At 41.1% G+C, this 12,206-nt stretch overlaps 1 protein-coding gene across 11 annotated transcripts in view; it reads right to left on the reverse strand.

The window, feature by feature from the left end:
• The window catches only part of ADGRD2 (adhesion G protein-coupled receptor D2), a 408,458-nt gene that overhangs the window by 322,196 nt on the left and 74,056 nt on the right, over positions 1 to 12,206 (reverse strand). For 9 of the 11 annotated variants that reach the window (XR_004540974.1, XM_033962424.1, XM_033962423.1 and 6 more), the window contains one exon: positions 807 to 947. Coding sequence is in view for 8 of the 11 variants with exons in the window: in XM_033962424.1 (XP_033818315.1) it covers positions 807 to 947 (141 nt within the window). In the remaining 3 variants the exon portion in view is untranslated. The remainder of the gene's footprint in view (positions 1 to 806; positions 948 to 12,206) is intronic. The other 2 variants (XM_033962432.1, XM_033962431.1) reach the window with 1 other exon arrangement.

The following is a 12,206-nucleotide window of genomic DNA, read 5'->3' on the forward strand; positions in this document are numbered from 1 at the left end:
CCTACATCCATCTTGGACAGCAGTCCCTTTTAGGGATTTTTTTTAAAAAAACATGTCATATGATTGAAATGAGGTGTTGACAGCTAACAGTTTGTTAACATTACTGCAGCTAACAGTTTGTTAAGTTTTGTGAATAACTTATTAGAATGAATAAACTTGGACAGCAGTCCCTTTTAGGGTTTTTTGACATGTGTCTTACAATTGAAATGAGGTGCTGGCAGCTAACAGTTTGTAATGGATATGATGTACTGTGCATTTGTTAAGTAACATTACTGCAGCTTAACAGTTTAAGTTTCTGAAATATTTGATGTGTTTGTTTTTGCTTGTAATCCACTTAGGTTTAAGCGAATATAAATTTATTAAATTTAAAAAAAAAATCTAGACCAATGAAATCCCGAACATTCAAAATACTTTTAGCTGCTAGCCCTATAAATCCTGGATTGTAAAATCTGTTGCCAGTGAATGGTAAATGGTCTATAGAAATCAGTAAAGCAGAAATATATCAATGTTTTGGGAAGGGCATGGAGTAGGCCTACATGTTAAGTTGATATCCAAATGCTGCTGCTAAATATTAGAAGTCTTAATTTAAAAGTCTTAACGCAAACCATATCAAACCCTCTTTTGCAGGGTTGGTGCGGTATAGATTAGATCCACTTAAGTTTAAGATCATAAATTCAGCTGCCTCAGAAAGGCCAGCTGAATTCTGGTTACTCCAAGTATTGGGCTCAGTATTTGTAAAGGAAGACATGGACCAACAACTGGTTACATTTGACCAACTATACATCTACCCAAGATGACTGGATTACCTCTGTTCTTTCAAGACCACACTTTATCTCCACTCCCATAGCAATTGTTAATTGACCCAATAAGCCAGCCATGGTGACCACTGACCGGTTAATCTGCTCCTTAGATTCCATAATCATGGAGATAATTTCACATTCACAACCCTAAAAAGGAAGGGGGTAGGGGGAGGAGAACAGAGAAACTTTAGCTACTACATTTCAAGATGCCAAGATTATATGCATTCAGGGGCCTCTAAAAGGTTCTCTCATACATGGAAGGCCTTTTGTAAAAGTTATAGTAATGTACACATGTATTTACATGGGCACTGTGTACCAACACTACACCCATAGGAAAGTCTACAAAATATGGTATATATGCTAATATTCACAAAATGTACATATGTATATCAATTCCACAGCAATGTATCTGTATTCAGTCACTACTGGGGCTGGTTCTGAGCGACTTTCACAAAGGTGCATTATTGGACTTATACCAGAGTCCACAGCCTCATCACAAGGGCAAGTACTTCATAAGACAATTCAACTCAGCCTACTTAAAAATAGAAGCCCAACTTTAATTTTATTTATTTTATTTAAATATTTATATACCACTTATAACCTAAGTGGTTTTACAGTCAGGTACTCAAGCATTTGTCCCTATCTAGGCTCACACTCTATCCAATGTATGTGGGGCAATGGGGGATTATGTGACTTGCCCAGGGTCACAAGGAGCAGCATGGGATTTGAATACATAGCCTCAGAGTGCTGAGGCTGTAATTCTAACCACTGCGCCACACACTCTCCATTACTATGCCAGACATTGTATTAATAAGTGATAACTTATATTTCTATAATATCTTCCCTGAAAGTTCAAAATTACATTATGGATATTAAAAAGTCTTCACATATTCAACCTTAGCTCCCACTCTTTAGAGCACATCTCTGCTGTTGCCTGGCCCTAACTCCTGTAATATACCCAATTGGGAAACAATTGAAAAACCTTCCAGCATAATATCATACTCTTCTCTAATGCCTAAAGCCTACTAAACCCCTTTTTTCACCTCCAACTTTTCAAGGAACCACTACAGACTCCCAGTTTCCTGCTTGGAGTGACTTTAGAGACAGTCTCCACAGCTTTACCTGCACACATCTCTGCTGTTACTTAGGTCCTCCCACCCACCCCTAGACTCATATTACATTTATAATGCTTTGCATTACTCTCAATCCTCCAGCTGATCCTCAGTAACCGCTCCACCACATCTACCTTCACTATCTTGCAAACCTGCAGACTCCTTCCAGCACTTCCCAGGGTGACCCCTAACCCACCCAGACCAATATCTGCTCAGGTGTCATTTCCAACTGATGTCCTCATAGCACCCGCTCAGACAATTATAGCAATTAATTGCACCTACAGACTATAGGGAACCTCTGAGTGTGAACCAATTCAGATACAATTACAGTCTCTAAACAACTTACCTGCTATAGGGCACTATCTCTGAATGTGAGTTCACTTAAATACATCTATAACACCCACCCAATCTATCTTCTACAATGAACTAATCAAAATGAGTTGGTATCTCAATTCTCTGCCTACTGATCAGCCCCAGACGAAGCAAAGCCTACTCCACCCCTCCCAACAGTAGATCAGATAACCCTTCAGAATGCACAGTCCCATCATGGAATCACCCTATGATAAACTTGGCTGACCACATGCAATAGGTAATCTCAACGCTGACTGGACCACAGAAAAACATGCCACAATTATACCACTAAACCAAACCCAAACAACCTAATAAGAATCCCAACCACTCAGTCATGCTCACCTCAATCCCATGTGGATATGTTAATGCTAGATCAGTGCTCAATAAATCACAACCTGGCTTTCTATTCCTAACTGAAACATGGATACCAATGAAAGTTGATCCAGATTACAACTGCTTTGCCCAATAGACTACAAAATCACCTATTGAGACCTGGTCACAAGAGTGGTGGTCTGGCGATACTACACAAATCTTTTCACATCAAAATCATGGAATCCATAATTCTCACCTTACTAGAACTACTAATGGTAGAAATAAAACAGCGACTCTTCCCAATGCCCCATCTGATGCACACTATTATACATCTCTCCTGAAAAATGCTAGAATCTGAACCACAGTTCTCAGGCATCATCTCAAGAACCATGATACAATGTGACTCCACTTTTATCATAGGAGACATCAACCTCCACCTAGACTCAACCTCAAACCCTGAAATTTTTCGGCCTATTAAATGAGATAGACCTCAAACCCTCGTTTCAACAACCCACAGATGAAAAGGGCGATCAGTTAGATCTACTTGCCTCCTCCATTTCAACAAAAAGCACAAGCTATGTAGAATTTAATTCACTATCCAACCTTGGTCAGACCACCTACTCTTAGAATTCACCATATTCTAGAAAGAGATAACATAACCAGCACCCCCTCCACGAATAGCCTCTTATTATAGAAACAAAGTAGGCCCTGAGTTATACTGAAATGAAATAGATAATTATTACTATCTCTCCCCATCCCTGACCAAGACTTTCTGGAATACCGGAAAACGATCAATGAACAAATCCTAAACAAATTGGCCCCACTCAAATGCGACAAAAGAATCCATAGATCAGAGAATTGGTTCGACTCAGCGCTTGTTTCCCTAAAAAGAGCTTGCTGACGAGGAGAGCGCTCCTGGCGTAAACACCCCTCCTCAGAAAATAAGACTAAGTGGCGCCAGAAAACCTTAGAATATAAATTACTACTAGTGCAAAAGAAAAAGATCAGCACTGAAGATAACCTTAAATTCAAGAAACTGTTCTCAGTATTAGATAACCTAACTAATACGAACAAGATCACAAATGGGGCCAACCCCTCTATTCCAACATCCCCAAAAGTAACATAGTAAATGATGGCAGATAAAGATCCGAATGGTCCTTCTAGTCTGCCCAAATATACATGCTCTATAAATCAATTTAATTTAAATTGTCCTTTTTCTTAGATATTTCTGGGCCATAAACCCAGAGCTCTGACTGGTAGTGTGCTTAGGTTCTATCTACTGGAGTCTCTGTCAAAGCTCACTCCAGCCCATTAAAACCATCCCAGCCATCAAAGCCCTCCCTTTATATTTTAAAACAAAGATTTAATCCATACATGACCAGCTACCCCCCCCCCCCCCCACCACCACCACCACCACCACCACCAATCCAGCTAGACACACTGCAACAAGACCATCAATGGAAATACCAGCAGACAGATCTTGGAATGAATTCAGAGACTAAATTCAAAGACAAAATGGCTTCTCTTAAAATACTCCAAAGCATACTGCAGCCTCGACACCTGCCCACCTTACCTGATCAAAGCAACCATCCCAACAACCATAGGAAAGATAACCCAATGGCTCAACTATCACCTGAAAACTGGCCTTTTCCCCCCAAAATCAGGAGGAATTATCTTAACGCCTATTTCCAAGAACCCATAACTCAGCCCCCTCTGATGTGACCAATTATCAACCAGTAGCTTCCAACCCCCTATTTATCAAAATGACGGAGGGATGTGTCACAGAACAACTCAATGCTATTTACAAAACTTCAATATCCTCCACCCTTCACAATTGGGATTCAGGAAAAATCACAGAACTGAGACAGTGATTGCGGCACTAGTAACGTACAGCAAAGCACCACGATGCCAGGGTCACAGCACATTCATAATCCAATTTGACCTAAGCAGTGCATTAGACCTAGTAGACTTTTAATCAAATGTCCAAGATCATCAGTGATTTTGGATTTAGCAGCCCAGTCCTCTCCTGGTTCCAAGGCTTCCTATCCACTTAGCACTATGCTGCATATAAGGATGGTGAACTTTCTGGTATCTGTCACCCTGCCAGCAGAGCACCCCAAGGATCCCCACTTTCACCATCAGTGTTCAATTTCCTAATGCAATCCTTGGGAGCCAACCTAGATCTCACACAAATAAAACATTTTAAAATGATCATGCTACCTGTTATGTCTGCATTAGTCAACTGTCAAAAAATGTATCCACAGCATAGAAAGCTGGACCTCATCCCAAAAAAGAACAAAACCAAATTCCTTTGGCTAGGGCCCTCAACTGACCCACGTTATACTCCAAGGATTACAGTAGATGACACAGGCTTTCCATTAAGAACTACAATCCCGATTTTAGGAGTAGAAATTGATAATCACCTTTCCATGAAGAGCCATGTACAATCAATAAAAGAATCTTTCCTTATGATAAGAAAGCTAAGATCCATCAGAAAAATACTTCAAAATAGAGGCACTCTGAATTTTAGTGCAATCTCTAATCCTATCTCAACTAAACCACTGTAATGTAACACTATGTTCTTTGCTCTAAACATTGCTATTGCGTCTACTAGTTCAAAATGCAGCAGTGAGACTCATACGACTATGGCAGTCAGAACACCTATAGCCCTACTATATTAAACTAAATTGGCTGCCAAAACTGCTTAGAATAAGTTTAAAATTAGGCATCACTGCCTTTAAGATCCCGATATGGAATGCCCCCATCTACCTAACAGAGTTGGCCATCCTACTCAAAAATGCCTTCAATAGATATTCCACCAGAAATCTTTTCCATTTAAAATTCCTAGAATACAACAACAAAGTCCACTAGGCAAATTACCTTATCCATCCAATATCAATTAACAAAAGGATAGAACCAACTACCACTTACACTACAGTCTTGTGACCACTAACTCAGGTTCAGAAAACTTTTAAAAGCATTTTTGTATCAAGACAGGATAACTGAAATGGTAATTGTCAAAGCCCATTTCAAAACTATCTAATGCAACTCCTGGGACATGATGATGAGCCAACGATGACCTACTTGTACTTGTAACTATAACTTAACAGTATTAATAGTTACACTGATCTACTTGTACTAGCAATCCTATTGAACGTCCATGTCAAACTGTCCATTGTAACTTCCTGGGTAACTGACCCAACCTCTTGTAATGTAATCTGATCTTGAACTGAATAGATAAAGGCAGAACAGAAAATATGATTAAACACAAGCAAGCATCCACTTATCAATTCCCATCCCAAACCACAGAAATTTGACCAATAATTTCTAAAAATGGTATAAGTAAAAAGGTTAGCTAGCAAACTAAAAACACTTCTTGGTATTAATGAAAAAAAGTTCAGTTATAAAAGGAGATCAAACCATTGTTTTAAAAAATGTTATCTCAGAAAATAGCCTTGAGAAAGTCTTACCTCATTTAAAAGATGGCAGACTTCCTTATGCTTAAGCAGTAGGTCCGTTATACATTACATCCAGGGCCAGCTCATGGGATGGCACCCTAAGCCAACTTGCTTTGGCAGCATATACCCCCTACTCATATCGTTTCCGATGCCCCCTCCCTCTTCCCCCTCTCCACAGGTCCAACACTACTCCTTCACCTCTCCCTCCCCCTCCCCCAACACACACACAGTTCTGAAAAGTTTGTCACACCCATATCAGCGGAAAGACCTAGGAACTGGCCAAATGCAGCTTGTCATGCTGCCACCACTATCAAAAACCAACAGAAACTTTATAGAACAACAGAGAAATGTGAGTGGTAGTGTTGTACCCATGGGGAGGGAGGAAGGGAGAGAGAGAAAGGAAAGAGACGGGTGGGAAGAGAAGGCTTAACCTGTAGACCAGATGAGGCCAGAGGCTGGGCATTTTGATGCCCTTAATTGCCAGAGCTCTGGGCAATGGTTAAGACAACCCCAATTACAACAGCAGTATAATTAATAATCTTGGTTCTACAAATGGAATGTAATTTTTCAGTACAACATGAAAACAGATAAAGCAACATCCAAGTACATTGAAAAGAAAACACACACATTTTCTGACCACTTTCTAAAATTGGGACTGAGCTAGTCTTGAAAGGCAATCCCAGTATTATAGGAAAAGTCAATGGGCTCTCACATTCCAAACCAGTCATTTATTTAAAAGAGCACTAATAAATTTAGCTTCTCTGGTTACCAGCCCATTTTCATTGCCAAAAGATCACACAAAAACCTGAACCATGGTAACAGATTTGACCTTTCAGTTAGCCCCGTCAACATCCCCCCAGACTCTCAGCTGCACAGCAAGTGACCTACATGAAGTAAAAAGGTGATATTTCTGCCAAGTCTCTTCACTTCAGCAACTAGGCTATCCTTGCAGAAGGTTGGCCAGCAGCCAGTGGCAGGAGCAATGCTTTCAAGTAGTTGGATAGATAGAGTTATATGGTCAATGGCCATGGCAGTAGGGTTGGATGCTTACATCCGATACTATTTGAAAAACACCATATTAAAAATATATTAGTCCATGATCTTAGGACAGTTAAACATTAGGTGGAGGATTACTTTGGCTATTGAAGTCAATGCCTTTAGGCCAGATGAATTAAACATTCCTCCCCCTCTCCCATCACCATCTCTTTTTTAATGAAGGTGATGGTGGATGGAGCATAAATAGCAAGAAACTCAGAAGGCCTTCAAACATATTTCATAAAGTAGTTACACCAAATAAAATGATTCCTTAATAGTGAGTGGTATACCTAACTTGCTGCTTACCAGGATGAAGCATTCCCTTCCTCCAGGAAGAAGGGGGAGCATGGAGCTGTGGTCCACATAGGCATCAGCTCTGCTGGTAACTTGCCCCAGAACAGGAAGTTGACAGAGGAGTCAGGGCTGGCAGAGCCACAGATGTGCTCATGTGACATAGTAACATAGTAACATAGTAGATGACGGCAGATAAAGACCCAAATGGTCCATCCAGTCTGCCCAACCTGATTCAATTTAAATTTTTTATTTTATTTTTTTTAATTTTTCTTCTTAGCTATTTCTGGGCAAGAATCCAAAGCTCTACCCAGTACTGTGCTTGAGTTCAAACTGCCAAAATCTCTGTCAAAACCTACTCAAGCCCATCTACACCCTCCCAGCCATTGAAGCCCTCTCCTGCCCATCCTCCACCAAACGGCCATACACAGACACAGACCGTGCAAGTCTGTCCAGTAACTGGCCTAGTTCAATATTTAATATTAATTTCTGATTCTAAATCTTCTGTGTTCATCCCACGCCTCTTTGAACTCAGTCACAGTTTTACTCTCCACCACCTCTCTCGGGAGCGCATTCCGGGCATCCACTACCCTCTCCGTAAAGTAGAATTTCCTAACATTGCCCCTGAATCTACCACCCCTCAACCTCAAATTATGTCCTCTGGTTTTACCATTTTCCTTTCTCTGGAAAAGATTTTGTTCTACGTTAATACCCTTCAAGTATTTGAACGTCTGAATCATATCTCCCCTGTCTCTCCTTTCCTCTAGGGTATACATATTCAGGGCTTCCAGTCTCTCCTCATACGTCTTCTGGCGCAAGCCTCCTATCATTTTCGTCGCCCTCCTCTGGACCGCCTCAAGTCTTCTTACGTCTTTCGCCAGATACGGTCTCCAAAACTGAACACAATACTCCAAGTGGGGCCTCACCAATGACCTGTACAGGGGCATCAACACCTTCTTCCTTCTACTGACTACGCCTCTCTTTATACATCCCAGCATCCTTCTGGCAGCAGCCACTGCCTTGTCACACTGTTTTTTCGCCTTTAGATCTTCGGACACTATCACCCCAAGGTCCCTCTCCCCGTCCGTGCATATCAGCTTCTCTCCTCCCAGCATATACGGTTCCTTCCTATTATTAATCCCCAAATGCATTACTCTGCATTTCTTTGCATTGAATTTTAGTTGCCAGGCATTAGACCATTCCTCTAACTTTTGCAGATCCTTTTTCATATTTTCCACTCCCTCTTCGGTGTCTATTCTGTTACAAATCTTGGTATCATCTGCAAAAAAGGCACAATTTTCCTTCTAACCCTTCAGCAATGTCACTCACATACATATTGAACAGGATTGGCCCCAGCACTGAACCCTGAGGGACTCCACTAGTCATCTTTCCTTCCTTCGAGTGACTTCCATTAACCACCACCCTCTGGCGTCTGTCCGACAGCCAGTTTCTGACCCAGTTCACCACTTTGGGTCCTAACTTCAGCCCTTCATGTGGACCATGACTCAGCAACCACGTCAGCCGTCAACTCCCTGCACTTAGGGCAGACCACCCCCACTGCCCTGCCCTTAGTACACTAGAGTCAATATACCTGTCCATCAATTAGATTAATTGGAATTTTAGCTGTACCCAAAATCTATGTCAAAAAGTAAAACTTCATACCCTAAAGGCTGAAAATTAAGTTAATGGTTTTTAATATCTTTAAATTCAGCCTGTACATATTGGATGTTAGACACCCAAAATGAAATATAGAATTAAATAAAGTTCTCTGCTCACAAAAAATACAGCATTTCTACAATGAATATGCATGAGATCTATCTGCATACAATGGAAGGACATGTAAATCAAATCTCATGCAAATTCATTGTAGAAGCCATGAAAACCTGACTGGTTTGGCCCTCAAGGATGATTGTTGCCCACCCCTGCTTTAGTAATTTAAGTATGTATTTAATTAGTTTTCTATCCCATTCTCCCCAACAAGCTCAGAACGGGGGGGGGGGGGGGGAAATTTGGTTCCTATTTTCCCCTTTTATTTTTCTAATAGAATGTGATAGACATCATGTCTATTTATGTAGGCTAATTGGTTTGTAAAATTCTCTTTTTTATTTTTCTGAATCTTGTAAAAATATATTAAAAAAAAAAAAAAAAGGCAAATTGCTTAACTATGCCAGTCCCCTATTCTGACATTGCTTGGATACCTACCGACATTACTAGTTCTCATATCCAGTTGCTGGTACACTTGTGAAATATGTGCACTGGAGCTCATCACTTGCTGCAGGTCCGTCATCAGTTTTAAGATAGGACTGCTGGATTCTCCCTCCTTCTCAAAGGCCTCCAACGTTAAACTGACCATTTGTTTACAGATAGCTGCACAGCTACTGTCAAAAGCTGGCATATCCATTGACACTAACAGTAGAAAAACAGTCAAATTCCCCAGGATGTTACATGTAGAGACTTGAGCAGCTAAGCTTATTCACTAAGGGCTCCTTTTACGAAGCCATGTTAGCGGTTTAATGCGCATAATAGCGTATGCTAATTTGCCAGCCACGCTAGCCGCTACTGCCTCCTCTTGAGCAGGAGGTAGTTTTTCGGCTAGAGCGGGGGTTAGCAAGCGCTAAAAAGTTGTGTGCGATAAAGCCGCTGATGCGGCTTCGTAAAAGGAGCCCTAAGGCTCGGGGACAGTGGCCGTGCCTTAAATGTGTATTCCCTGTTCACTGCTGCTCCCTCTTAAATTGAGAGTGTGTCCTCCAGCTATAGTCCTGCCAGTGGGTGGTGCTGTTTCATTATCTGCCTATCCCCAGTAATTTAAAAACAATACTAAAGCACTGCTCACCCTTTTCCCTGGCAACAATGTGGTTGGAGAACTCCCACTCAACTTAGAGAAAACAGTGATGTGCACTAAATGCAGAGCAGTTTCAGGACATGCCCCCTGCATTTATTTCATAGACTACTTTAAATTTATTAGCACTTGTTATATAAGGCAGTGGTTCCCAACCCTGTCCTGGAGGACCACCAGGCCAATCGGGTTTTCAGGATAGTCCTAATGAATATGCACGAGATAAATTTGCATATAGTGGAAGTGACAGGCATGCAAATCTGCTCCATGCATATTCATTAGGGCTAGCCTGAAAACCCGATTGGCCTAGTGGACCTCCAAGGACAGGGTTGGGAACCACTGATATAAGGCATCTCAGCAGTTTACAATAAAAGTTTAAAAGCAAATTTCAATAAAATCATACATATAACATGTCATACAGAAAATATGCATCAAATAAAATTACAAAAAAAAAAAAATATATAAAAAGTGTCCATAAGTTAAGAATCTGGTGATGTTCATGAGACTCCAAAAATTTGAATGAGTCTTGAAAGGTTTGTTTTGGCGTTTTTTTTTAAATTCAGACAGGATAGATGAATTTCTTATGGATAGAAGGGGCTTGTTCCAGTGTACGTAAGAGTCTTGATCATGGAGATTGTTTTTTCATGATCTTTTTTGAAATATCATCCACTTTTGATACACTTGTAGGTCAGTAAAAAGAGTTTGAGCTGTATGCGGAAACAGATTAGGAGCCAATGAAGTGACTTGAGGAGAGGGGTTGAATGGGCATAGCGATATTGGTGGAATATGAGACATGCAGCAGAGTTCTGAACAGATTGAAAGAGATGGTTTAGGGGGAGTCCAGTGAAAAGCAGGTTGCAGTGGTCTAGGCAAAAGGTGATGAGGGTATGGATGAAGGTCTTAGAAGTACACTCAAAAAGGAAGAGTCAGATTTTAGTAATATTGTAGAGGAAGAAATGACAAATTTTGGCAGTCTGTTGAATTTGTGAAGAGAAGGAGAGCAATGAATCAAAGATTACCCCAAAGTTGTGAGCTGACAAGATGGGGAGAAATAGAGAATTGGGGGGTGGGGGTTAGGAGGAGAGGCAGGTTTAGGAGGAAAAAAGGAGCTTAGTCTTGGTCATGTTTAATTTTAGATGGCGGTGATACATCCAGGTAGTGTAGTGATGTCAGACAGGCAGGCTGAGACTTGGGCCTGAATGTCTACAGAGATTTCATGCATAGAGAGATCTGCAAGTCAGCATAGGAGGTGATACTGCTAGCTATGGGAGGAGATTAGAGCACCAAGGTAAGAAGTATAGATGGAAAAAAGAAGTGGTTACCAGGACAGAGCCCTGAGGTACACTGACCAATATGGGGGTGGCAGCGGAGGAGGATCCACCAGAGCATACACAGTGCGTTGGGAAAGATAGGAAGAAAATCACGAGATAACTGAGCCCTGAAAGCAAAGCAAGGAGAGTGCATCAATGAGTAGATCTACCATGTTAAAAGCTGCAGATAGATCAAGGAGGATGAAAATGGAGTAGAGGCCTTTGGATTTAGCATGGAGCAGGTCACTGGAGACTTTAAGGGCAGTTTCTGTAGAAAGAAGGTAAAAGCCTGATTGAAGCAGGTCAAGGATAGCTTGAGAAGAAAGAGACAAAATAATATTGGTGAACAGCACATTCAAGTAGCTTGGATAAGAAGGAGAGGAGATGAAGGGGCAATAGTTAGAAATCAGGTAGAGTCCAGCAAGGGTTTTTTGAGGAATGGTGTATTGACATGTTTGAAGGTGTCAGGCACAGTTGAAGTGGAGAGTGATAGGTTGAGGATATAGCAGATAGAAGGGACAACAGTAAGAGAGAGAGTGGGGATGGGATCAGAGGAGCAAGTGGTCAGTTTGGAGGAGGAAAGAGATTTCAGGAAAGGAAGATAAAATGTCAAGGGCCAATGGAGGGTTTATAGAGTAGGCTAGGGGAGGTGGCTCAGTTGAGAACAAAGTTAATTTTGTGAACCTTGTCATAGAAGTACT

The sequence above is a fragment of the Geotrypetes seraphini genome, chromosome 10, assembly GCF_902459505.1.
Source record: "Geotrypetes seraphini chromosome 10, aGeoSer1.1, whole genome shotgun sequence".
NCBI classification, from domain to species: Eukaryota; Metazoa; Chordata; class Amphibia; order Gymnophiona; family Dermophiidae; genus Geotrypetes; species Geotrypetes seraphini.